The sequence below is a fragment of the Sinocyclocheilus anshuiensis genome, unplaced genomic scaffold (assembly GCF_001515605.1).
Source record: "Sinocyclocheilus anshuiensis isolate Anshui unplaced genomic scaffold, SAMN03320099.WGS_v1.1 scaffold723, whole genome shotgun sequence".
In the NCBI taxonomy this organism is placed as follows: domain Eukaryota; kingdom Metazoa; phylum Chordata; class Actinopteri; order Cypriniformes; family Cyprinidae; genus Sinocyclocheilus; species Sinocyclocheilus anshuiensis.
The window spans coordinates 19,500-47,397 of NW_015551048.1; the positions used below are offsets into that span (position 1 = coordinate 19,500).

Below are 27,898 nucleotides of genomic sequence, written 5' to 3' on the forward strand. Positions count from 1 at the left end.
CCCATGCAGATAAATGGTATCGTCCTCAGACACTTAAATCGTCCCAAACCTTTTAAGAGTTTTATTTAGTCACGGCTCGCCGTTGATTTGAATATTTAGACGAGTATATGGTGTTATGAAGGTGCTGATCATGAATGCTATTCTGGCAGACGATTCTAAGCTTTATTGCTAAGTTTTATTTTGAATGACTTGCTGCCAAATTATAACAACTGGGCACTTGGATTAAGACGAGAAAAACTGACATTTTTCGCCTTTTTAACATTGTTAAGCCGTTTTTACTTCGTTATCTTAGATATAGCAAACGGACAGTCGTTTATAACTATTTGACGTTACGATTTACGTTATTTAAAAGGGCTTGATTCACTCCTGCAACACGATCCATTGTTAAAGATGTCATCATCGTCTGCAGAACCGTTTTCCTACATCGAAATGAGTCGAGTCAGCGCCGCTGGCACTGGTATGTAACTTTATTTCTGTTTTATTCGCGTGTCATCTTTTTATATTTGGCGTTTATTCGGTTTAAGTCGCTCTGCCTTTGTTCTGGTTCAAACGCAAGCGTCAAGCGTTAATCACGGGGACGACGCCGCGTCAGTATTCAGTGAAGGTAGGAACATTTGTGAAAGTTAGTTCGTGTTATATAAAAGCCAGTTAAGCAGTCTTGGGCTTTTGATTCGTTGAGTTCTGCGTGTCTCAACATGTCATCGCCGAGTTCATTCAGGTCAGCAGAGCAGGAATATCAGGCCACCGAACTACCGACCCTACTATGGCGAAGCGCTAGCTTATGAATATTAAATAGGTAATGATGACGTAGCTTGGTAACAGACCCTGAGCGTCCAATCACCTAACTCGATAAGTCTCGCAAAGTCTTTAGTTCAGCCAATCGTAGAGCTCCGCTGGTCAACGTCACTTTACGTTGTAAATATTCACAAATCCTATCTTTCTCCATAGTAGAACTGGTAAACTCAGCGGGAATACCGGGGAAATCCTGAGCTTCCACAGCTGTTACTTCATAGCTCAGAGCTTCATAGTGTATCTGGTTAACAGTATTACATGAGAGAGTAAGTTAGGCCAGAATGAAAGTTTCTGTCTCATTAAAGAAGTCGTGACTGCCGCTGCTTCTTTTCCCTCCGCATGCACGTTTAGACATTACGTTACTTTTTTGTTCTCTATAGTTTCTATTCAACAACTAGCACTCTCTATTCTAATTTTATAATAAAAAAAAAAATTGTCCCTTTTAGACTTGCGCACTCTTCATTTACTAACTGCTTTTTTTCTAACAAAAAAAAACAAAAAAAAAACAACGAACACTAGCGTCGCTATTCTATTTATTTTCTTTTATTTATTACCCAATTAACAAAATGGAAAAAAAGGCCTCTAACACTAGCTTGCGCTATTCTTTTTCTATTCGATCGGTTTTCTTTTTATTTATTATATAATAAAAAAAACTTGCTACGGTGATTCTTGATTTTGTTTGCTTCCGTTGTGTTTGTATTATGATGATGAATGGATATGTCTATAAACTGACAAAAATTTAACTTTTACAAGATGAGAGGCGAAAATGTTAATGCTTAATCATATTTTCCGCGTGAAATAGTTTAAATACTTAAATGCAGTCATCTCAGAATATTAAATCTATTTAATTTTTTTTTTTGTATAAATCTGTTCTTTTAAATAATATTTTTTAATATTAATATTTTAATAGTTTTTAATTTCCAGAGACCAAGACCTGACAAATTAGCAATTTATTATAAAACGCTGGCGGTTTTCCAGTAAAACTAGGCTAGAAATGTAACAATTGCTGAACTGTTTAGTAGCCTATTGTCTCACACTTATGTTTTACTATGTTTCTTCAACCAGAAATCGGTAGCTACGATCATCTCCTCGGAGAAATGGAGCCCATTGATTTATTACAGGAGGCCGAGTGGTACTGGGCTGACATATCCAGGTAAGATTGCGTTTTTCTTTAAAGCATTTATCAGTTTGCTTGCTTATTATTCAATTAATAATACCACTTGCAACCAAACTCCACTGTGTCGAACCATTAGGGAGGAGGTGAATGAAGTTCTCCACGGCATGGCTGATGGTGCTTTCCTGGTCCGAAATGCTTCCTGCAAGCAGCAGGGAGAATATACATTAACCGTTAGGTAAGGATCGCATGTTTCAGGATTCCTGCTTTGTTGAAAACACAGCAGTTAAGTGTATTAGCATCAGTGGCCAACCAATCATTAGCCACTTTCATGCATGAAACAGACTTTGCTTGCTACACATTAGCGCCAACGTCATTGAAACTGATGTGATTAGCTAGTATTTTAGCATCATTTTAATTAGCAGGGGGTGTAAAATATACAGAAAAACTGCACTTAAGTTAAAGGTATGTACAATTTTTACTCATTGTAAAAGTACCTATTCCAAAAAAATACTTGAGTGAAAGTAAAACCATCCACATTTGTAAAAATATGTAAAGCATCCACATTTAATTGTACTTAAGTATTGAAAAGTTAAAGCTTTTTACATTGAAAACAGCCGTAGAGATTCTCCGCGGATGTTAAAGAAACCCAATATCCTTAAAGCTGTTCCTTGAGTATTTCCAGCAGATGATTTTTACACTGGATTGATATTTGAATATAGTTATTTTTAGACTAATAATCATGCACTCCGTTCACACTTGACTCAAGTTCATCAATCTACAGAGGAGATGTTATTAAATAAACACATTACTAAAGTTTAAAGTCTGTGTCTCTGAAAGGGATTATTCGTCCAAAAATGAACATTCTGTCATCATCTACTTTTTTTAAAGTCACAGTAGTCACAGATATGACACGCATATGTGCTTTGTACTTTTAAGTCTGCGTGAAATTGTAACAGAGTAAAAACTATTATTGTAGAAATGTAAATGTACAAGTATTCAGTTTTAACAGAACTCAAATAAAGGACAGATTCACCAAAATAATACTTAACTATAGTAGAGAAGTAGTATTATTACTCAAATGCTTTACACCGCTGCTAATTTAATAGTTTTTTTTTTTTTTTGCACTGTATAGATAATTGACTCTCTTTATTAGTGGACTTTTTGCTTATCAGAGCATCCTAACCTTGAATTTTCTTAAATGTAATTTGCTGTTAAGTTCATCTCATGGCTTAGTTCACAAATTGCGTCACTATCAAATGTTTTCAACAATATTACAACTTCTTAAGCTGGCAAATAAGACTGCAAGTTGCCAGATATGATTTGTTGCCATTTCACAAAGGGGTGACTAATACACGGTGAAATATCACTGTGTTTATAGAAAAGGCTGTATGTGTGAAAGCGCTTCTTGAAATCCCCACAGGAACAATGGCACCAACAAACTCATCAGGATCCACCATCAAGATGGCAAATTTGGGTTCTCCGAGCCTCTGACCTTCAGCTCAGTGCCGGAGCTGATCTCTTACTACAGGCATCGGAGCTTAGTCCAGTACAACAGCTCCCTGGATGTCACGCTGGCTTATCCTGTGTCCCACTGTGACCCGCTTCCTACCTCTTCTGTGAGTCTCATGGGGAAGATCATCTTAGTTGAAAGGCATCTTTTGTTAATGTATTTTATTTTATTTTTCTCCAACAAGTGAACACTTTTAGTGATTAAACGTATTGCGTTTTCAGGATCTGCCTGTGAAGGACGAGTTTTTGAGTGCAACTAGAGAGAAGCTCCATGAATGTTTGAGACTGTTTCAGAAGACGGCTGAGTATGACCAGCTGTATGATGCTTGCACTACGCTGTTACAGGTAAGCCATGGAAAAGGTTCAAATCAGTGTTATTATAGTGTTGTTGTTTTTTTTTTTTTTAAATATTCTTTTCAATTCGCAACTGAATTTCTGTTTTAGTATTTTTCTTCAATTTCTTTGGTAGTTTGTATTAGTTTTTATATTAAAAAAACAATACTATGGTTTATTTATTTAGATTTTATTCATATATATTAGGGATGTTCATTTTAACCGGTTAACTGTTAACCGACCGTGAAGAATTTTGACCGATTAATACAATCAGTTAAATGGTTTAAAAAGTCATTTATTTATTTATTTTTAGTAATTTATCAAAATATTTTAAAAGGTTTGCTGCATGGTTGAAATACGCTACGTGTATTTAAAAAAAAGTGTTTTTTTAGAGGGAAAAAAAACATAAGTCCAGCCCTAACCCTAAGTCGCATTTTATTGTTTCATTCAGAAATAGGCCTAATGCTGACACGAAATGTTTACAAACATTATAATAAACACTGTAAACATAGCTAGGCTATTTTAGTTCCCCTCACTCCTCAACAAAGCCTTTCAATTAACAGTATTTAGAAAAGAACAAGAATTAAAAATATAAGAAGCTATAGCAATATAAACGACAAGCCAAAACGAATTCATTTAGGCTAAACAAAACTGAAACCAACGTTGGGTCTCCCATTCGTCACAAAATCAAATGTTTCCGTATTCGCAATGTATTTGAATGCCAAATTATTATTTATTATGTAGCCTACTTCACTGGCGTTCCAGTGCATCACTGGTGTTCCAGTGATGGAACGGCACAGATTTTGCTACATATTTAAACTGAGCAGTGTGTTTTTTCCATATGTTTGACAGACTGTATTTTATTATGATAATGAACAGGCTGCATTGTCAAGGTAGCAATGCTTAACTGTGCGGCGCAATCACTTGAGTTTTTCCTTCTAACACTGGAAGCAACTACTCCTTTTAGTCATAAAGATAATCGGAATTGTAAAAGGTTTGCCTTTATTTGTGTACATTCACAATAAAAACAAATCTTTGTGCTTTTGTAAAATAAGCCTAAAGAAAAATAGGATGCCGCTTTCTGCCGTCTTGGTAAAAAGTTAAAAAGAACAGCATTTATTCAAAATATAAATCCTTTCTGATAATATAAATCTTTGCTATCACTTCTTAACAATTTAACACATCCTTGCTGAATAATTTCTTTCAAAAAAAGAAAGAATAAAAATGTACTGACCCCAAACTTTTGAACTGTAGTGTATATTGTTAGAAAAGCTTTCTATTTTAAATAAATGCTCTTCTTTTTAACTTTTTATTCATCACAGAATCCTGAAAAAAAAGTATCACAGGTTCCCAAAAAAAATATGAAGCAGCACAACAGTTTCCAGCACTGATAATAAATCAGCATATTACAATGATTTCTGAAGGATCATGTTGCACAGTTTTTCTTTCGTTTTCTTAGTTTATTATTTAAGTAAAAATATAATTCTCGTATAGGCCTTTTTATCGTTATACATATAGGCCTATAGCCTAGCTTTATTATGTTTTTCTCCGCTCGCAGAAGCGCTGCAGGTGCGTGATGTGGTATGATGGCCATGTGAATCCTCATGTTCTGTTGTTTGCTGCTTTTTGCGCATGCAAAATTAATCCCTGGGAAACAAATGTTAGTATTTTTTTTTAACTGGTCATAGACACGTATCCTTTCTCATTTAATTAAATTCGAATTTAAAATAATCTTGTCGGTTAACGGTTAATAATCGGTTAACGAGCGTTTTTCTATTTTAAATAAATGCTCTTCTTTTTAACTTTTTATTCATCACAGAATCCTGAAAAAAAAGTATCACAGGTTCCCAAAAAAAATATGAAGCAGCACAACAGTTTCCAGCACTGATAATAAATCAGCATATTACAATGATTTCTGAAGATCATGTGACACTGAAGACTGGAGTAATGATGCTGAAAATTCAGCTTTGATCACAGAAATAAATTACATTTTAATGTATATTAAAATAGAAAAACGTTATTTTACATCATAATAATATTTCACAATATTAAATTTTTTCATGTATTTTTGATCAAATAAATGCAGCCTAGATGAGCAGAAGAAACTCCTTTAAAAACATAAAAAATCGTTCTGCTCCCAAACTTTTGACCGGTAGTGTATATATTTGTTTTTCTTAATTACATTAAGCACAGTAATGATAAAAAAAAATTCTTAAAACAAAAAATAATTAAGACTAGTATAAGTAATAATTACTAAAACAAATAACTTGTATATATATAAAACTACATAGAAATATACATAATATAGTATAGATTTAACTGATATATTATTTATTATTAACATAAGGAATGCTAAATGTTCACATCAGATAAATGTATTTCTAATCACTGCCAACTAGGAATAAAAGTGTTTTTATAAGTGGAGAGGATTTCAAAGCTAAGCGTATTCAGCCAACACTGATTTATAATATAAAATAGTATAATGAGAGGACTTGTAAGTGTATAAAGCTGCTTGTGCTTTAATGAAACTCTGTTGCAGTATTGAGCTTATCATGGATAATTTAAACACCTCTGATTGGCTATTGGCAATTTACGCCTTCAACAGACATGTCTACGATTGGCTACAATGCTCAATGCAGCAACCGCTCGTGCACACACACACACACACACAAATACGCTTGGGAACTGAATATGAAAACTCAATTTTTGGTTTTATTTTTATTTTAGTTAGTTTTAAAGGCAATGATTTCAGTTTTGGTTTAGTTTTAGTTTTTTCATCTAATTGTTAAAAAGAAGAAATGTATATCAAGTAGGGATGTAAATTTCGATCATTTCCATGATCGATCATCGTTTAAATTAACGTTCAATTAATCGATTAATTGTTAACTTTAATGCAGCAAAATGCGTCTATTGCAGCAGCACGCAATCACCGGCATGACAGGATGTGCAAAAGCCACAAAAAAAAAGCCCGCTTTCTCACCCGAATTAAAGGGGTTTTAGTCTGAATAAAATGCTAGTAACAGGATTGTAAAATGAATAGATGTGATTATGATCGTTTGATAAAATGAAGAGAGCGCGCCGTACGTTTGAGATCATTTTACTTTGTTGACCATGGACAGTGGCCACAAATTAATAAGTCGTAGGAACGAATTAACAAGTTGTAGGAATGAATAGCCTATCCTTCCCCCGCAGTGTTCCGCAGCCCTGCAACCTTCACCTAATTGTTTCAAATATGAAACAATTATCTGGGGAAATGACTGTTACTACATTTCTATTGCATTCCATGTTGAAGAACTTTGTGTTGTTTCTATTTTAATGTACTTTTAAAGTTTAAATAACATTAAAAGCTTAATTTGCACATTATGAGTGAATGAGGATGCATTTATATACCGTCACCGTCACTCACAGCCGCTCGCACGTGTTTTGCGCATGAGCCGCATGCAGCCCAAAATTAAACTGCTTAATCGACCATCGATAGCTTTAATCGATTGCATCTCTTATCGACAATTAACCGATCATCGATTAATCGTTGACATCCCTAATAGAGATATATCACCATACATTACGTTTTCTTAGCATTCAGTTGACATGTTTGTTTAAAGGGGTCATATGATGCTTTTTTAAAGATCATTATTTTGTGTATTTGGTGTAACAGAATACATTTCTATTGCATTCCATGTTGAAGAACTTTGTGTTGTTTCTATTTTAATGTACTTTTAAAGTTTAAATAACATTAAAAGCTTAATTTGCACATTATGAGTGAATGAGGATGCATTTATATACCGTCACCGTCACTCACAGCCGCTCGCACGTGTTTTGCGCATGAGCCGCATGCAGCCCAAAATTAAACGGCTTAATCGACCATCGATAGCTTTAATCGGTTGCATCTCTTATCGACAATTAATCGATCACCGATTAATCGTTGACATCCCTAATATCAAGCATATCAAATGCATTGCTTTTCTAAGGTTCTCCCTGTTGCTTTACAGGAAATCCAAAGGAGAAAAACATTTGAGGCCGTCAGCATGACAGAGACCTCTGAAGAACAGTGTTGTTCTCGGGAGAACTCTTGCAAGGATTTCCAAGATGCAGTCCAGAGTGAGCTGAAAGAGTGAGTGTCCATATGATCTGTATGTTTAACTTAATCACAGCAGTGCTGAAAGAGCACCAGTATTTCTCTAGGAATGAAGTTTGGCAATGTAATTGTTGAATATGGCTTGCCAGGGAAAAACCAGGATGTTGTATAGTTGGTATAGTTGCTACTGTGCTCAGTGGTTGTTAGTACATTCCTGTGCAGTCAACAGAGCCCATCTATCCAGTCCCATCCAAGTCTCCATGATAATGCTTCATTTACAGTACAACACAGAATTTGGCAAATATGGCATTAATCAAATCGTGATATGGACTAGTGTCTGTGAATATTAAACCTAAAAAATGCTGCTATTTAAATACAAAGTCTGCAAGTTCTGTGTCGAATGAGCGCAAACACAAATGTGATTTCAGTGATTTCTGTCCCTCCAAAGTCCCAAAATTATGACCCTTCAATGAGTGCGTTAAAGGGTTAGTTCACCCAAAAATGAAGATTCTGTCATTAATTACTCACCCTCGTGTTGTTCGAAACCCGTAAGGCCTTCGTTCATCTTCGGAACACAATGCAAGATATTTTTGATGAAATCTGAGGGCTCTGTGACCCTCCCATAGACAGCAAGGTAACTACCACGTTCAAGGTCCAGAAAAGTGCCAAGACGATCGAATACTTTTTTGCACAAAGAAAACACAATTAATGACTTTATTCCACATTTATGTGTCATCACGCCGGATCTGGGTCAGCGCCGCCACACGCTCGCGTCATGGTACTGTCGTGAACGCGCGTCCAAAAGTGACGCAGTAGAGATGAAAATGTGGAATAAACTCGTTATTTTTGTTTTCTTTGCGCAAAAAAGTATTCTCGTAGCTTCGTAACTTTACAGCTGAACCACTGATGTCACACGGACTACTTTGTCGATCATCTTGGTACTTTTCTGGACCTTGAACGTGGTAGTTACCTTGCTGTCTATGGGAGGGTCACAGAGCCCTCAGATTTCATCAAAAATATCTTGCATTGTGTTCCGAAGATGAACGAAGGCCTTACGGGTTTCGAACAACACGAGGGTGAGTAATTAATGACAGAATTTTCATTTTTGGGTGAACTAACCCTTTAACAGGACGAAAGCCGTTTGAACGAAGTGATTTAACGCAAATCTTTTAAAGACACACGATCACTTTGTGACAAACCGATTTAGTTAAGGCTTAATGAATCAAAGTTTTGGGTGAATGGACAAAAATCTCTCAGATTTCATAAAAAATATCTTCATTGAAGTGTGTGACACTAGACTTAAATGCCAGTAATTATTATTTTATTGTATTTCTACAAACGTTCTACCTGTCACCACTGATTTGAGTAAAAAAAATCGTATTGTTTTACTTCTCTAAGCCCCTCAATATAAGGCACCTTCTGAAGCCGTTTAATTTCTGGTTCATAAGGGAGCGAGTGGGGACACGTCTGGCTGCTGTCTGATGCAATAGGTCTGTAAGGTCTGTGGAGACAGGGACAATGGCTGGTGAACAGGAACTGGCATTTACAAGACAAATCGAGGCGCTCTCGTTGAGCTAAAAAAAAAATCCGAGCTTTTTGCTTATTGAGTGGTTGTTTTCTCAGGTCTGAATGTGAGCGTGAGAAGAGCGTGGAGCTGCTGGAGGAGGAGAGCTGGTTTGTGGGAGATCTCGGTCGACGGCAGGCAGAGGAGCTTCTCCGTGGGAAACCGTCTGGAGCCTTCCTCATCCGCAACAGCAGCACCAAGGACTGTTACGCCTGCTCTGTGGTGTAAGTCATCAGTCAGTGTTTAATAACTTAATCATGTGAGAACTGACATGCATTCCTGTTTGTTTGTTAATTAGCACAAAATAGAAATGTCCTCTCATCTTTAGAGTCTATAGTCTCATATACGGAGACTTGTTTTTGGCGTCTTCTGCACATCGCATCCTATTCTGTCCAAAAACCATCTACTTAGACTGGAGTAAAGCAGCCAGTCACAGATGGTTGAATTCCTCTTCAATAAACCAATTCGTTAAATTGAACAGATTCATGATATGAATCAACCTTAAAGGGAAAGTTCACCTAGAAAAGAAATTCTGTCATTTACTTTACCCTCAAATTCCTTCAAATCTGAATTACTTATTTTTTCTGCAAAACACAGAAGATATAAAAAAAAAAAGAAAAAAAAGAAAAAAAAGCAGTTTTGCTGTGCACTGACTTCCAATGTATGGAAAAAAAATAAATAAAACCCAGACATTTCTCAAAATATCCTCTTTTGTGTTCCACAGAGGTATGAAAGTCATAAAGGTTTGTAATGTCATGAGAGTGAGACATAATTTTTATTTGTGGGTTTACTATCGCTTGAAAATAACTAAAATTAATGAATGAATTTTAAGAGTTTTTTTTTTTGTCAACATTTTAATAAGAGATGCTATTGAAACATCAAATAAACATCTTAATATTCATACTCCCATATCAAAACTAGTCTAAAGACTCTTTGCCACGGCAAAAAAAAAAAGATTTTCATACTTAGTATTTTTGTCTTGTTTTCTAGTACAAATATCTAAACATTCTTAAATCAAGATACATTTACTTAAGAAGCAAAATAGCATAAGATGTAGGTGTATATGACTTTCTTCTTTCAGACGAATCCAGTCGGAGTTATATTAAAAATTGTCTTTGATCTTTCATGCTGTTTAATGGCACTCAGCGGGTGTTGCATGCTTCAGTCCAAAAGAGCTTAAATAAAAATCGCCCATCCATAAAAAAAAAAAGTGTCTTTTAAGGCATAGTAGGAGTAGGTGAATTGGGATGCAGCACTGGTCTATAAAAAAACGAAAAAGAAAATATCTTAGGATTTTGGTTGGTTGTATAGCAGTGCATCATGTTTCAGTTTAAAATGTTCTTTTTCCGTTGTTTTTTGGAATTTGGTGCCGGTTTCAGCTTCCCTAACCCTGCTCTCGTCTCTTCCTCCACAGGGTCGGCAGCCAGGTGAGGCACTGCGTGATTCGCCACACGGAGGGCGGCTACGGCTTCGTCGAGCCCTTCGATCTCCACAAGTCTCTGAAGGATCTGGTCATGCACTACCATCACACCTCGCTGGCACAGCACAACCAGGCTCTGGACGTCCGGCTGGCGTATCCGGTCCACGCCGCTCACTAAACCAACTGCACTAAGACTGAAGGAGATTTTGCTCGATTTTACCGTCTGGACACTGTGCAAAGAGTGGAAGCGACTGTCAAGCTGTTTGTTTGTATATTGCACTTTCCAAAGCATTCCTCAGTCATAAAGATACTCCAGTACTTGAACAAGTGTTGAATGAGCCCTTTGTAGACATGTTTACAGACACACAAAAACGTCAGAATTGGTTTTTAAGGGTTTTGTGATACAGTCGTGCTCTTTTAAGCAAACAGATGTAGTAGTAGTTTTTGTGGGGATGAATGATGATAATCTTTTATCGCAATTCATTCATCACCCAAAACATTTTAAAAATGTATTTTGTGAATGTAACGCAGTTATTAAAAGACACACTTTCAGATCTTTCAAGATGCCTGCAGTTCATGCTCTTTTGCTCACCCAAGTAAGGAGTTTACGTTTTTTTTTTTGATGCATGGTTTATTCGTTCGAGAGAAACATCTTGAAAACTGGTTTTAGTTCATAAAATTTGAATAACATTTTAAAGACAGCTTGAAAATTATGCACAATGTGAATATCCACTTTGCATCTGTTACGGAGTAAGAGGAAATGTATTTGTTGAATTCACATTTCTGGCATACTTCTAATGTTTACCTTTTTTTACTATGCTTTTTTAGGAAAGCCAGGACAGTGCAGTTGTCTTACGGGCTGAACAGCCAGGCACTTCATAGAGTTTAATACATAAGTGTGTCTGTGGTTAACCACACAATGCCAAACTGCTTATTCTTGAGATGAGCAACTCTTTTTATTTGTCAGCAGCAGACAGTACAAAGGGAACGTTTCCCCTTCTTTTGCAGAGCTTATTTTGTGCTGCAGTGTTTTCCCTTGCATGCTTCTTAAAAAAAAAAATAAAAAAAAAAATGACTGAGAATAAACACAGAGCTCATGTCTGATTTATTAAACATGTTTCATTACACATTTTGATGGTCTTACAAATTCTGCTGACTAAGTAACTACATGTCAACTAGCAGTCATTAGAGTATTAGTAGACTGGTTATGGTTAGTAGAATAAGTTGACATGCACTTGCAGTTATTTTAATATCAGTAGTGATTGACAAACTATTGTAGTTTTTGTTTTTATATATTTTTTTATTTTATTTATTTTTTTAGTTTTTGTAATTTGTGTTTTTGTCACTTTTATTAGTAATATGTTTATATAGTAGTTTTATTTAAATGTTTTTTTTCCCATTTTCATTTCAGTTTAGATATTTTAGTACATTAAGGTAAACTTATATAGACTAACATACAGTATATAGTTAAAAAAAAAAAAATCCAGTTAATTTATTTTAATTAATAAAATACTTTTTATGGTTTTAGTATTAGTTAATTGTAATAACCCTGAATAGAATTTATTGAAAGTTCAACAAAGACCTCTTCATTCTTTCATTCATAAATAAAAAAAAATCCTTTTGATTTTCGCTCACTAATGGCACTGTCTGGTGAGAATACGCAGTGCTGAATGGGTGAGACTGGCAGGATTTATTGGCAGTAATTCAGAAGAACAGAATGTTCTGAAGGGAAATCTGTGTGGTGTTAGGTGGGGCATTGTAACAGGTTGGACGTGAGATGGGTGTTGGGATTAGCTCTCGCTCTCCGCGTCAGCACTATGGACGGGCTTAAAAGCTTTGTGTGTGTGTGTGTGTGTGTGTGTGTGAAGAGCAGCAGTTACATCATGCAAGGACAGCCCGTAACAAGTGTGCAGGTGTGAGTAAACCCAGATTAGCTTCTACTGGCCCTACACTACACAAAAACTGATGAAATTTGTAATGGCACAAGAATCCTACTGCAGCTTTTCTTTATAAAATAAATATAGACTGATGATTCATATCACTAAACAACAGAACTTGAAAACATTTACAACAAGATTATATTTATTTATTCGTATGAGCTAAACATTTATTGGAAACTTGTGGCCTGATTATTTGTAGTGTTTTATTATTATTATTATTTTTGTTTACTAAGCAAACAAACAAACCAGTGTTATTTTATTATTATGAACTGTTATAGTTTCTATCTATCTATCTACCTATCTACCTACCTACCTACCTACCTACCTATCTATCATCTATCTATCTAGTTTTAATTACTATCCTGAAACAAACTAGAATTATAATTTTTTTTACTATTGCTCATATGTTTTATGCTTAACTTTTTGGCTGTTTTCAAATACAAAAGAAAAAAAAACGTACTTTCTGGTCCTTTGCTGGTTTATGCTGGTCCTTTGCCAGCACATGACCAGTATAAACCAGCAAAGGACCAGCTTAAACCAGCATCCCAGCGTCAAAACATACCTAACCAGCATATGCTGGGTTTTTCAACAGGGTGCTGAGCACAACTTGTACAAACTATAGAGAATACAGAGAACAACAACTTAAGATAATCACAGCATTTTTGTTCACGTTATTTTTAGTTCATATTTTGTCCAACCCCTGCATGAAGGCCTATCTAAACCGTACATTCTACATATTAGACCCATGTTTTCTAGGAAATGTAGGCTATCAAAGCAGAGATTTTCCCTCTATTTTTGGATTGAATATATTCTTAATATTATTTCTAATTGTTAATTCGATTTCTCATATCTTCTTCATTTCCTACAATGATATTTCTCTTTCTTCAACATAATTCAGCGGGAAATCACTCGTTTTACTGTGTTATTCTGTCCACACCATTCACACAACCCTGTTGGATAATAAATAAATGCTTTTTAAACTTGTACGCCCTATTCATATAGCCTTTTTCTTGTATTGACTATTCATTATTCCAATGATGTTGCCATTTTTGTAACGTTTAGATCTACTCATTTACGTTCATGGTCGGCTATCGATTAGTCGGGTCTGTCAGACTGAAATGTCGACGAGGGAAAACTCGATGCTCATGCGGAAGTGGGTCTGTCGCTGATCATTTGGATAAATGCACAAGAGAAAACAACCAAATGAAAATGTAAGTAGGCTAAATCACGCAGCGCTCGTGTCTGTTTTGCACGTTGAACTAGGCTTTTGGTTTTCGCATGTGTTGCAGTTTGAGCATCCCGTGTGGATGGTTTGTTGTGGTTTGAACTGGGCTGTGTTTTAGATGTCAAGCTGCTGTCACAGGAACATGGAGCCATCGCAGTCCACACAGGAGTCCAGGGTGATGCTAACTGTCTTTATCTGAGCTGTGGCTTAGTGGTTAAACGCCTGGGCTGGAAACGGAAAGGTTGCAGGTTCGACAGGTTGTTCCTGTGAGCTATTTACAGCAGCAGCAGCCGCCCAAACCACAACAGGTCACCGGTTTCTTCGTTAAACAGCATTACAGCCATCAGATTTAGCCATACAACATTACAAAATGTCCACCACATTTCTGTATGTCATTTTATGCAAATACAATTCTGCTCATAGAATTGTATACAATTTATATACATACCCCTTGCAGATTTTTTTCTCTCTGGGAAACAACAATATTACAAGGGCAGTATATAATTGAAAAAAAAAAAATGTTTAAACAAAATAATAAAAATGTACATATCATCGTCCTGTTTAAAAGTTTACACCCCCGGCTTTTAATGCACCTTTTGTATTAGTTGTGTATGAGTCCCTCAGTTGTCCTCAATGTGAAAGGATGGATCTCAAAATCATACAGTTACTGTTGAAAATGGGTTAAATATGCTGGAAAACTAAAGAGTGTGCAGGAGCTGGAATATTTTCTGAAGAACAGTTGGACCATCAGAATAAAAAACAAAACAAAAACAACAACACGCATTAAGAATCAAGGGTATGTAAACTTTTGAACTAGTTAATTTGTGTAAATTCAGTTTTTATTTTGTCTTGACGTCATGTGAAAAAAAATTATTCAGGACGGTACTAAATAAAAAATAACATGAAATGTTTACGACCCTATTATTTTGTTAAAATCCTGCATAATTTGCAAGGGGTATGTAAACGTTTTAATCAGAAATGCAAATCTTGACATACATTTGAATGTGTTGATTATATGGTTATATCTTTATGTTCCATTTTGGGGGTTAAAAATAGATTTTACTTTTTGATGATAATAATTTTGGTGCAATTACATTTTCTTCCAGCATACTTCACAAACAAGAGAGATCATTTATAATATGCAGTCAAATATAACATTTTAAATAAATCCGCTTCCTTAAATACTAATTTGCATCGGAATTCTGCATTCGGCTTGTTTGCTATCTCAGTTCTAATTTTGGAACTGAATTGCAATTAAATAGGCCTTCTCAGGTCGGCTGTGAATGGATGGCCTCGCTGTAGTAAGTGCATTTTTAGAAGTATTAAATGTTTCTGTTTGTGTGTGTGTTTGTGTGTGTTAGGTAAAAGAGCATTGTTGTGGTATCCAGCTGGAATCATCATGTCCTCCGCTGGTCCATCTCTGTCGCACCCTCGGCGCTCCGCGGCGGGAGCTGAGGCCGGGGCAGCAAGCGATCGTGGGATTTTCTCCTCAGACAGACACGCTGGGCTCCTGCTAGCTCAGATGAACAAAATGCGCCAGCAGACTGACTTCTGCGATGTGCGACTGCTGGTAGGCGGAAGGGTGTTCGGGGTCCATAAGCTGGTGCTGGCTGCCAGCGGCCCGTACTTCGCTGCTCTGTTCTCTGGAGCGATGAGCGAAGCCCATGAGGAGGAGGTTCGCATTGTTGGAGTGGAAGCTGACGTCTTTGAAATTCTCCTAGAATTTATTTACACTGGTATGCTGGTGTCATACATGTGTTCGTCCATCAATCAGAAACATGCAAAAAAAAAAGCTACTGGGGTATACAGTCCATAAATCGGTGCTCTTTGGATGCGGGATTTCTTAATTCATCAAAAACTTTGAACTCCAAGGCACTCAAAAGTCTTTATTCTCACATGGATTTACATAAAAAAAAAAAATCACAAATACGTCGAGTTGTTTTTAATGTAAAGCCATGTGAGAATAAAGCAGTAAGCCCCAAGAAGCCGTGGTTTACAGTGAATTTATAACAGCTAAGGGGTGTTGTTGTTATAAATTCACTGTAAACCACGGCTTCATGGGGCTTATTGCTTTTATAAAACGGTTATTCCATATACGTAGTAAGGTTTCACAAAATAAAACAGAGCAAATAAAGTGTAATGATATTAATAAAAACAGTATTCTTCCACCAAACAATGAATCAGTTGTGGTTCCAACAAAGTGGTTGCTGAGTAACACACAAACGTAAACAAAGGTGTATGTTTGTAGAGTAATTTACAACAGCTTCGAACGCGGCTCAACCAATCAGAATCAAGGACCGGAACGCTCCGTTTTATTATAAAGGCTTTTTATTTTTCACAAACCTTTCGAGTGCCTTGGAGTTAAAAGTTACCTGTGGGTAAGTTAATTAGTGGTGCTTGATAATGGTCAGCATCACTATTAAAGGAATAGTTCACCCAAAAATGGACATTTCCTAAAAATGTACTCACTCTCAGGGCATTCAAGATGTAGATGAGTTTGTTTCTTCATCAGATTTGGAGAAATGTAGCATTGCATCACTTGCTCACCAGTGGAACTGTTGTCTGTAATCCGTAATATGCAGACAACATATAATATACAGATAACATAATTGTAAACGGTGCTTGCTTGATCTGTGCAGATTTCTCTTCTGATTCAGACCAGATGACTTTTTCACTGGAGGAAGCGTTATTATGGACTATGGACTTGTATTTTAGCTGTAAGCAACAGTTTGAAGTTAAAAGCATCTTAATGAACACACAGCTTTTCACTTCACAAGATGTTAACTGATGGACTGGAGTCTTGTGGATTATTGTGATGCTTTTATCAGCTGTTTGGACTCTCGTTCTGACGGCACCCATTCACTGCAGAGCATCCATTAGTGGTGAGCAAGTGATGCAATGCTCTGTTGAAGAAACAAACTCATCTACATCTTGGATAGCCTGAGGGTGAGTAAATTTTCACCAAATTTTCATTTTTGGGTGAACTATTCCTTTAATATTGCTCAAATGAACAAACCTCTAACAAGACGTTTTAAACGTCGAGGTGTAACTCTACCAGTTATGTGAACAATACCTCAAATCATCCAACTTCTTGAGGAGAGGTGTGCTGGCATTTGACTATTTACATTGAGTTACTTGAGAGACCAGAATATAATAGAGACTTTGAGATGTGCTCTTTTGTCTCGGGCTATTAAGCAGAGTACAAACAAGAGTATTTTACTTAACCCACTGGCAGAACATTTTACTTATTTGAAGCAAAATGCTCTTAATTCAGTTTTTTTCCCATCTGGAAACAAGACTAAATATCTTGTCATTTTGCTTATCTAGTAAATGCATCTTAATTTAAGAATTTGTTGATATTTTGACTAGAAACAAGACAAAAATACTAAGCAAGATGAGCCTTTTTTGCAGTGTGTATAAGAGTGTAATGTAAAAGCTCCACATTTCCCAAACTCTTCCCAGTGTATGAATGGCAAACATTAAAATGCTCTTCTTTTGCTCCTGACAGGCTCTATTGACGTGACGGTGGACACTGTGCAGGAGCTGATGGTGGCTGCAGACATGCTGCACTTGAGTGAGGTGGTGGATATATGTGGAGAATTCCTGCGGGCTCATATGGACCCATCCAACTGTGTGGGGATCTATCGCTTTTTGGAGCAGATCGCCTGTATGGAGCTGCTACAGTTCACTGAAGACTACATCCATGTCCACTTTCTAGAGGTGGGTTCACAGTTTTCCGTTTCAAATATTCTCAGCATTGAGTTTTTGTTTCTTTTAACCCTGATTCATGGATTTAAATGTGTCATCCGTTGATCTTTTGACATATAAGAGGCCTTTGTACCATTAAAACATCCGGCAAGTTTCATAACTTAAAGGTGACCTATTAGGTGAGTGTATATGTGAAGTTTTAGCTCAAAATACACCACTGGTAATTTTTCATAGCTTGTTAAAATGACCACTTTTAGGGTTTGAGCCAAAATGCGCCGTTTTTGTGTGTGTCCCTTTAAATGCAAATGAGCTGCTGCTTTTCAGAAGAGGGCGGAGCTTCAAGAGCTCAAGCTCTGGCATACAAATAAACATTCCACTATTAGTACAAGCCTGTTATCTTTACAGAAAACATACTCGGTTTAAAAGTCATAATAAATGATGTGCATAATAAATGATCGTTTATGAATTACATAGACGAGGAGCACGGCGCGATAAAATAACGACAGCTGGTCTCATGGTGCCTTAGCTGCTGTCACAAACTTTAGAAGTCCCACATGTGATTATGAGCTCGACAAATTCAAGCGGTCGACATTGCTTTCATATGCAATTTTTTAACTACCACATTCCTATTTACAATCATTCTGGTAGCACGTGAAGGCAGCATCAGTGAAAATAGGTGTAGCTTTAGCAACATTAGCCTTACATTTCATAAATTCTCATGTATAGATCACACGAGGGCTGTCTGGAAAGTATCCAGATTCCAGCCATGTAATATGAGAAATGCAAAACGATGAAAACGGCCGCAGCTGTGGGCAGCTGGTGCTCAGATGGCCCCCTACAGCTCAAAATTTGATGCCTTGCGACTTCTGACTTTTCCCAAAACTAAAATCACCTTTGAAGGGGACTGAGGCGTCATTGTCCTACGCACAATGTTTCTTGTGTCTTGTATCTTCTTCGATAAATGTCTGTATTTTACATATTACATGGCTGTATATTTTTTAGACAGCAGTTGTCTTTCAGTGTCTGACGAGCTGCAGTAAAGGTTTTCAGTTTTTTACCTGACTCTTTGCTGTTTTACAAAGCGTTGATTTTTGGCAAATTGCAATTTGACCCCAAACACAATTGATGTAAACAAAATTCATACAGCCTTTCCAAAACAAACCTATGTGTTGAAACTTTGCATGCACATTCGTGACCCTAATTGAGAAAAAAAAAAAAAAAAAACATAATATTAAAAAAAAAAAATAAATAAAAAAAAAAAATAGTTAAACCAGTGTGTCAAGCACTTTGAAAATTGAATGCAGGTCAAACTGACCAACACAACAGAAGGATTTTTAACGGCAGGTTACTCCGGGCAGGCACCAAGATAAATGACTTATCACTATTATGAGTATTGCCCACTTTTGCTCTACAGTGATTTTTGTAGGGCTCCAAATATTTAGCCTTCGAGTATTTTGTGGTTTTGAAAACCTCTGCATCCTGGAGTCAGGTGTGCGCCTCAGAAGAGTTCTCAAGCTTGTCTAAAGATCAGCTGGTGAAGCTGCTCCGCAGTGAGGAGCTCAGGATCGAAGACGAGTATCAGGTGTTCACGGCTGCTATGGACTGGCTGCACCACGACGTGCCGCACAGGAAGAAGCATGTGGTGGAAGTTCTGGAACCGGTGCGCTTCCCGCTGCTGTCTCCACAGAGACTCTACAAGTACATCGAGGGTGAGAGAGATGCTGTGTTTCACTTTAGTGCTCCTCACCGCTCAGGACTCATGTTTGTATCCTCTGATTAGATGGACATAATTGGAAGAAACTTTCACGTAGTCTGACAAGGTTATAATTTACAGAAATGTTACAGAGGCATTTTAAGAGGATTTAAGAGCAAAAAAAAAGAATAAAATGTGAATAAAATATTATTTTGTCAAATAATATAGGCATCGCAAGTTATGTTAAAATACATACATTCATACACAATGGTAATTTAAAAAACTTTCTTTAACAATTTAAAAAATATATATATTTCCTTGGATGATTCTGAAAACAAGTCTTCAATTTCAAGTAAACTTTGAGTCTTACATTTCATAAGGTCTCATTTATATCATATTTTAGTGTTTGACAAGCTACAATAAAGGTTTTCTGTTTTTTGTTTTGGCTCTGCTGTTTGAACTGTTGATTTTTGGCAAACGGCATTGATCAATAAATGATTACGTTCATTATTAAAAATAATCTGAAAAAATATTCTTCTGTCAAATAATATAGGCAATGCAAGTTATGTTAAACTATAAATTCTTACACAATGGTTATTCAGAATGCGTTACAAGAGAATTTATGATCATAACTCATAAGGACAGAAAAAGAAAAAAAGTTTCAAATAAAAATGTATTAAAGGGGTCATCGGATGCCCATTTTCCACAAGTTGATATTATTCTTTAGGGTCTTAATGAAAAGTCTATAACGGACTTTGGTTAAAATTTCTCAATGGTAGTGTAAAACAACACACTTTTTACCCTGTCAAAATCAGCTCTGTTCACAGCGAGCCGTTTTGTTGCATGTTGCTTTAAATGCTAATGAGCTCTGCTGACCCCGCCCCTCTCTTCCGAGCCGCTCTCTGAGAGACTCTTAACTTCAGCTGCATTCATCACGCAAACTAGCACATTATTAGGAAAGGGCGATTTGCAAAGATTCATAAAAAAAAAAGTAAGTGAAGCTGGATCACGAATGATTCGCGCGAACATAAACGCATTTAGGCAGATCGGGGGCGCATTCCCTTCAAAAAAAAAAAATCCACTGCGTCTTCAGCAGCTCAGATGTCAGAAAAAAATTACGACTGCTATATTCATTACATTCAACAACAAAACACCTCAATCACTTAGGAGACATTCTTCTCTTCCTCTGCTACTCAGGGTGGGTCTAAGGTAAAACACTAGTGTCGATCAACAATCGTGGGAGGGGCTTGTGCAATACTACGTAATTCTGCCAAGAATCTGTAAATGGCTTGATATGAGAAAGGGGTTATGATTTATCAGGATTTAAAAAAAGCACTGGGTGGATTTTTATCATTATAGGGTGGTTGTGTACACACACTGCCAACACACATTTATGTTCAAACAACATGTAAAAGTGAATTTTGCATCCGATGACCCCTTTAAAAATAATGCAAAACGAAATGGTTTTTAAGGTTATATAAACTGTATACAGTGTTGGGTATAATGCATTACTAAGTAACTAATTAATGTAATTTAATTACTTTTCCCTTGAAAAAGTAAAGTAAGGGATTACGCTTAATTTTTTCTGGAATTTAATTACACAATTGCAAATTGCATAAATACTGTATAGACTACAAAACATTATTGTCTATAAAACAGTAGTGGATTTAACATTACAATTTAACAATCTAACATCTAATTTTAATGTAACTTTTTCTCTTTAAAAACTTTAGTCAGTTCAAGTAAAATTTATGCAATTTTATATTATTTATTTGAAAGAATTAAAAGAGCAGTTTAATGTCTATCCTTGTCTTGTCGAGTTTGATATGGGATTTAGAAAGTAATTAGTAATAAGTAATGCAATACTTTTTAGTAATTAATACAGTAATTTAATTACACTGTTGTAGATGATTTTTTTAGTCTAACCTCCTCAACACTGACTTTAAGTGCATTAGCACAATCAGACTGTTTATGTTTGGTAAGCAGCTTGATGTATTCATATAGATTTGAATGTATGTCTAGGTGCACATATCTTGTATATTTTACAATGTGGCTCATCTAATCGTAGTTTAGAGCCGGAATGATCTGTTTTATGATGTTTGTTTTTGTGTACACATTGGTAACGAGACTTTCTCCAGCAGGTATTTCTGACTTCAGTTTGCGAGTTGCATTGCAAACCCTTCTGAGAGAGTACACTGAAGTCAACAAGTCCCCTAAAGAGAGCAAACCTTTCAGCCTTCTGCAGACGGCCAAGGCCCGGCCCCGGAGAAAAGCCCGCAAGTACCTCTACGCCATTGGTACGGGAACTCTTCTGCGAGCGTGCAGATGTGATACTCATCTTAAAGGGATAGTTCACCCAAAAATGAATTAATTACTCACACTCATTAATTACTCACACTCATGTCATTCCAAACCCGTAAGACCTCCGTTCATCTTCGGAACACAATTTAAGATATTTTTGATGCATTCCGAGAGCTCTCGTGTTAATTTCATTGCTGTCTATGGGAGGGTCAGAGAGCTCTCGGATTTCATAAAAAATATCTTAATTTGTGTTCCGAAGATGAACGAAGGTCTTACGGGTTTGAAACGGCATGAGGGTGAGTAATTAATGACAGGATTTTCATTTTTGGGTGAACTATCCCTTTAATCGTTTGTCCAATTCAACGTCTTTCTTCTGTCTCTCAGGCGGTTACACTCGTCTGCAGGGCGGCCGATGGAGTGACAGTCGGGCTTTGAGTTGTGTTGAGCGCTTTGATTCGTTCAGTCAGTACTGGACCACCGTGTCTTCCCTGCATCAGGCCCGCAGTGGACTCGGGGTGGCTGTCCTGGAAGGCATGATATATGTAGTGGGGGGTAAGTGTGTGGGTTTTTTGTGTATTTTCTGTAGTGTTGCCACATATCAATATTAGGACCCATGCAAAAAAACATGCACTTTTTGGTTGCACCCCCTATAAAATATTATTTTTAAAGGCAAACATCTGTACTTCTAGTAATATCAGTATTACTTCTAATTTATTCTTGAGAAAGTGGATTTAAAAAAAACCCTGCAGACTTAAAGGGATATTTCACCTAAAAATGTAAATTTGCTGTTAATTCACTCCCCCTCGGCCATCCAAGACTTAGGTGACTTTTTCTTAGAAGATTCTTAGCTGAAACAATGGTTCTTGGTCATTAACTCTTTCCCCGCCAGCGTTTTTGATCATTTTCACAAAAGTTTAATGGACCCCAGAATATTTAGTTGTATGGATATCTGAACATGCAAGATGCCAAAACAAAGAACAGAGCCTCTGTGGGTAAGTTTCATGAAAAAAAGCAAAATTTTGAACAAAAAGCTGAGAAAATCAAGTTTTTGTAAGAGACTACTTCTGGATCAGATTCAGAACGATTATCAAAACATACATCCATAGCTTGCACGGACCTAAACCACTTGTGACCCTGGACCACAAAACCAGTCATAAGGGTCAATTTTGTTGAAATTGAGATGTATACATCATCTGAAAGATAAATAAGCTTTCCATTGATGTATGGTTTGTTAGGATAGGACAATATTTGGCTGATACACAACTATTTGAAAATCTGGAATCTGAGGGTGCAAAAAATTCTAAATATTGAGAAAATCATCTTTAAAGTTGTCCAAATGAAGTTCTTAGCAATGCATATTACTAATCAAAAATGAAGTTTTGATATATTTACGGTAGGGAATTTACAAAATATCTTCATGGAACATGATTTTTACTTAATATCCTAATGATTTTTGCATAAAAATTGATCATTTTGACCCATACAATGCATTGTTGGCTATTGCTACAAATATACCCCAGCGACTTAATTCTGGTTTTGTGCTCCAGGGTCACATTTAATTTGGTAACATTAGTCAGTTTTGATATGCTGTTTAATGTGTGATGTTGGCGTTATTTTACATATGAATCTGCTTACATACGCGACCACTGCTTTCTGCTTCTTCTTCGCCTTGTTTTGATACAGATATTCAGTACTCTTTCAGAAGATGTGTGGCGAGAAAAGAGTTAATAAAATGCAAGTCAACGGCTACCATCACTTTGAGAGTCAAAGAAAGCATACAGGCAACACAAAATGAATCCCTGTGGCTCCTGATGATATATTTGGGTCTTGTGAAGCAAAACAATTGCTCTGTGCAAGAAACTACTAATTATTTCTAAACCTTTCTACTTAGCCATTGCACATCCACCATGCTTCAGTTTTTTGACACTTTTTAATTCGTTTGTTGTTCTAATCAAATCAAATCTTCATCCAGTGCGCAGTGGGTTTTGGGCAATATTAGTGTGCACTTCAAATTTCCACCGGAAATAGCAGACTATCTGGAAAACTCATTGCAACATATTTTGATTTGAGACGCACTAAATGATCCCAAATGCTGCACTGCATTTACATTTACAGTACATTTATTCATTTAGCAGAAGCTTTTATCCAAAACGACTTACAATTGAGGAAATAATAAACATACAGCCGTCTTGTATTGCACAGGAGAAAAGGACTCCATGATTTTCGACTGCACGGAGCGGTACGACCCAGTGACCAAGCAGTGGGCGGCAGTGGCGTCTCTGAACTATCCACGCTGTGGGGTTGGAGTTTGTTCCTGTCATGGAGCTCTTTACGCACTAGGTAGGCAGATTTAGATGCTTTCCGGCAGGATGAGTTTAGGCACTGTCAGTCTGCTTCGCTCTTCAGGGTTTTGTTCAGTCGCACTGTAACACCTTGTGATTTGTTAACGCTTTTAGCAACATTCCTGCCAAGGTCATGTTTTCCCTGGCAATGCATGCATGCAATGATAAAATGTACACATTGAGGGCAATGAATGTTGCTTTGCATAAAAATGTCTGGCTTGATTGTAAATGGTTATGGTTTCAGGTGGCTGGATTGGCTCAGAAATCGGGAAGACCATGGAACGATATGACCCAGAAGAAAATAAATGGGAGGTTATTGGGAGCATGGCTGTTCCTCGATATTATTTTGGCTGCTGTGAGCTGCAAGGTATGCAAGTACCTTGTTAAACCCAACCGTGTTGAAGGAAAAGCTCACCCAAAAATTACATTTTGTCATCATTTACTCACCCTCATGTCGTTCCAAACCTGCATGAGTTTCTTTCTTTAAAAAAAATATTTTGTGTTCGACATAAGAAAGAAACTTAAACAGATTCGGAATGACGCGAGGGTGAGAAAATGATGACAGCATTTTCTTTTTTGGGTCAGCTATTCCTTTAATAAATGTCTTTTGAAGGTTTAATTCATTGGACTTGAACATGCATTTCAAGCGAATGATGAAATCTTTTAAGCTTGTGTTAACTACACACCTTATTTCAGGCATTTAACCAAAAACACATAAAAAAAACCACCCACTGACTTCATTAAGATGGCACTGGAAGTGCTACAATGCTAACTCGTTTCAGGGTTTTGGCCAACAAACAGTGCTGGGTAGATTACAAATTGTAGTCTGTTAGTTACTGATTACAGATTACATGACGGAAATTGTAGTTTGTAACATAATCTATTGGATTACACATATTAGGTAATGTATTCTAACTACTTTTAGATTACTTTTGACATTAATGATAAGAAAATCTATTCAATTCTTTATCAACATCATGAAATGTATTAAACATTAAACAAAACAAAGTAACTGTAATCTGATTATAAGCATTTTAAAATGTAAATAATTACAAGTACCTAATTTCTGGAATCTTTTTATGTGATCGGTTGCTACCCAGCACTGCCTACAAAAATACACCACCGCTGTAGCACTCTATTCTACAGGCAGGGAAAATAACGTTAACCAGTAACCAAGCCAGTGCATACTTTTAGTGCACTGTGGAAATATGAAGAAAGTATGCAGGCCCTTGTCTTCAGTATGTTGTGCGTCTGTTCCAGGCTTCATCTATGTGATTGGTGGCATCAGTGATGAGGGTACGGAGCTGCGCTCGGCTGAGATTTACGACCCCATCTCTCGCCGCTGGAGCGCCCTGCCGGTCATGGTGACCCGACGGGCGTATGTGGGTGTAGCTAGCCTCAATAACTGCATCTACGCTGTAGGAGGCTGGAATGAGGCTCTGGGATCATTGGACACAGTGGAGAAGTACTGCCTGGAAGAGGTTAGGACCCCATAAAGTCTGATCCATATAGGGCTGCAACAACTAATCAATAATGAAAATAACCGGATGAATTTGATTATTGATTAATCTCGTCTATGCACTGTGCACATCTGCCGGTCACGTTACTATACAGAAATAACAAACATATAAGCATATCATTTAATGCGGCTTGTCCTGTGCGTCAAACAGATGGAGCATGCAATCATTCTGACTTAATACATTTTACTAAAATATTTCTTGATAGAAATTAAACAATTGTACATGTAACGCGAAGAATTGTGTTTTTATGAGACCAGTAACAGTAAAGTATAGAAGCTTGTTTCTGCCATAGAATTAAAAAAATAATAATTGTGACTTTTTTTTCTCACAATTCTCGTAATTGCGATTTGACATCTACAATTCTGACTTTTCTTTTTAGAATCGCAGGATTATATATTGCAATTGAAAGTCATGAAATCGCAATTGTGATTTAAAAAAATCTCGCAATTCCGATTGTTTTTTCTTATAATCGTGACTTTGTAAAATATCGCAATATCATGTTTATATCTCGCAGTTCTGAGAAAAAAGTTAGAATTGCAAGATGCAAACTCAGAATTGCGAGAAATAAAGTCAGAATTGCGAGAAAGCCTATAAACTCGCAATTGCAAGAAATAAAGTCGCAATTCTCAGAAAAAAAGACACCAATTTTTTTTAATCCTGTGGCGGAAATGGGCTTCCATAGTAAAGGGAATTAAAAGTAGTTAATTGACGTAAATATGATAGAATTACTTTGTTCAGATGAGTGCTTGTTCCTTGTTTAGTGTGTGCTTTTGTTTTATGATTTTTAATATAGTGATTTTAACTTCAACTTTAAAATGGTAAGCAAACATTTGTTTTTGTTATAGAATGTAATATATTTTACCCTTTTTTGCACATAATGTATACATAGCCTACACAGATACATTCACTATTTGTTTTTATAGACTTCAAATTGCACGTTGTTTGGAGGACAGCACTGGGCAGGATGTAGAATAACATTTTTAATAATTAAAACTTTTTTTAATTTAAATTATTAAATTGTAACAAATATTTGGATTTTTAAGAAATAATCAACAGAATTATCAAAACAATCGTTAGTTGCAGCCCTACATGCAACGCTGTTGACATTACCAAAAATGCAACCCTTTATGCAAATGTTTTGACTCGTATGCATATGGCTCTGTTGTTGCAGGAGAAGTGGGTGGAGGTGGCGTCGATGGCCGTCCCGCGCGCTGGGGTAACGGTTGCAGCCGTTAATGGTTTGTTGTATGCGGTGGGAGGTCGGACCTCTAGCCGGGACTTTTCAGCGCCGGTCACTGTCGACTCGGTCGAAATCTACGACCCCCACCTAGACACGTGGACGGAGATCGGTAACATGATCACCAGCCGCTGTGATGGAGGTGTAGCTGTGCTCTGATAGGCCACATATTCACACCCAGCAACATAAAACTGGTTTTAGTGTCTAATTTATTATCATTTTTAAATGAGTGAAGAAGACCACCGGAGATCGGTCTCATATGTTAGCCTGTGCGTTTGGTGAGGCTCGTTTAGGAAGTAAGTGTCAAGGTGAGTCTTTTCAGACTTCGTTTTGAGACACTGTGAGATCATGAGCAATTAAAACATTTGTATAACAGCACTTCTAACCAGCCATCAGCCAGAAGATTCACAGCCTGCTTCAATAAGCCACTCAGTTCAGCCGTACAGCACACCATTCATTATGTATAGCTGGTCTTCATCATCATCATCTCAGCGTTGCTGATGTGAATATTAGCCAGCAACTTGCTTCTTTTGTTGAGTCCTGTTTCACATTTGCTTCTCATTTCACAATGTTTTATGTTACATTTTGCACTTTTGTATTGTACCTGTTTGTTTCTCACAATCTTAAGCTTGTGGAAAACATGCTTGGTTGTTGTTAAAAATATTAGAATTTAATACAAGTACTAGAATTTGTTCAGCTGAGAGCTTTAATATTTCATTAATAGAGACTATTTCCTGGAATAAAAAGAAACTGTGTTTTGCCGCTCCACTTTGACTCCCGTATCTGACTCGATGGCAACCAAATATTCCTAAAGGACTTTAGTTTAGGATCCTGTTTTCACTATTAACTAGTTGCTTATTAGCATGCATATTACTAGAATATTGGCTGTTTAATACTAATAAAGCACATATCAGTGTCTTATTCTGCATGATCATGTTTTAGATCCCTTAACCCTACTCCAGACCTACATTTAACAACTACCTTACTATCGATAAGCAGCAAATTAGGAGTTTATTGAGGCAAAAGTTGTAGTTAATAGTAAAAATTGGTTCCAAAACGAAAGTGTGACTGGATGTATTTAATAGCAGGCTGAATATTAATCTACAGTGAATCATGGGTACA

General features: G+C 36.6%; 2 protein-coding genes across 2 annotated transcripts; both read left to right on the forward strand.

Moving 5' to 3' along the window:
* Positions 1–46: 46 nt before the first annotated feature.
* On the forward strand, positions 47–11,893 carry LOC107661887 (phosphatidylinositol 3-kinase regulatory subunit gamma-like). Its single transcript, XM_016451669.1, has 8 exons — positions 47–457; positions 1,858–1,945; positions 2,046–2,144; positions 3,330–3,525; positions 3,641–3,763; positions 7,741–7,862; positions 9,450–9,614; positions 10,805–11,893. The coding sequence occupies exons 1-8, from the start codon at positions 391–393 to the stop codon at positions 10,986–10,988; spliced, it is 1,044 nt and encodes a 347-aa protein (XP_016307155.1). The 5' UTR covers positions 47–390; the 3' UTR covers positions 10,989–11,893.
* Positions 11,894–13,867: 1,974 nt separating this feature from the next.
* On the forward strand, positions 13,868–27,211 carry ipp (intracisternal A particle-promoted polypeptide). Its single transcript, XM_016451670.1, has 10 exons — positions 13,868–13,961; positions 15,337–15,711; positions 17,484–17,695; positions 19,173–19,392; positions 21,518–21,673; positions 22,062–22,229; positions 23,880–24,017; positions 24,264–24,386; positions 25,280–25,500; positions 26,711–27,211. Exons 2-10 carry the CDS (start codon positions 15,375–15,377, stop codon positions 26,933–26,935), a joined length of 1,800 nt encoding a protein of 599 aa, XP_016307156.1. The 5' UTR covers positions 13,868–13,961; positions 15,337–15,374; the 3' UTR covers positions 26,936–27,211.
* The last annotated feature ends 687 nt before the right edge of the window (positions 27,212–27,898 follow it).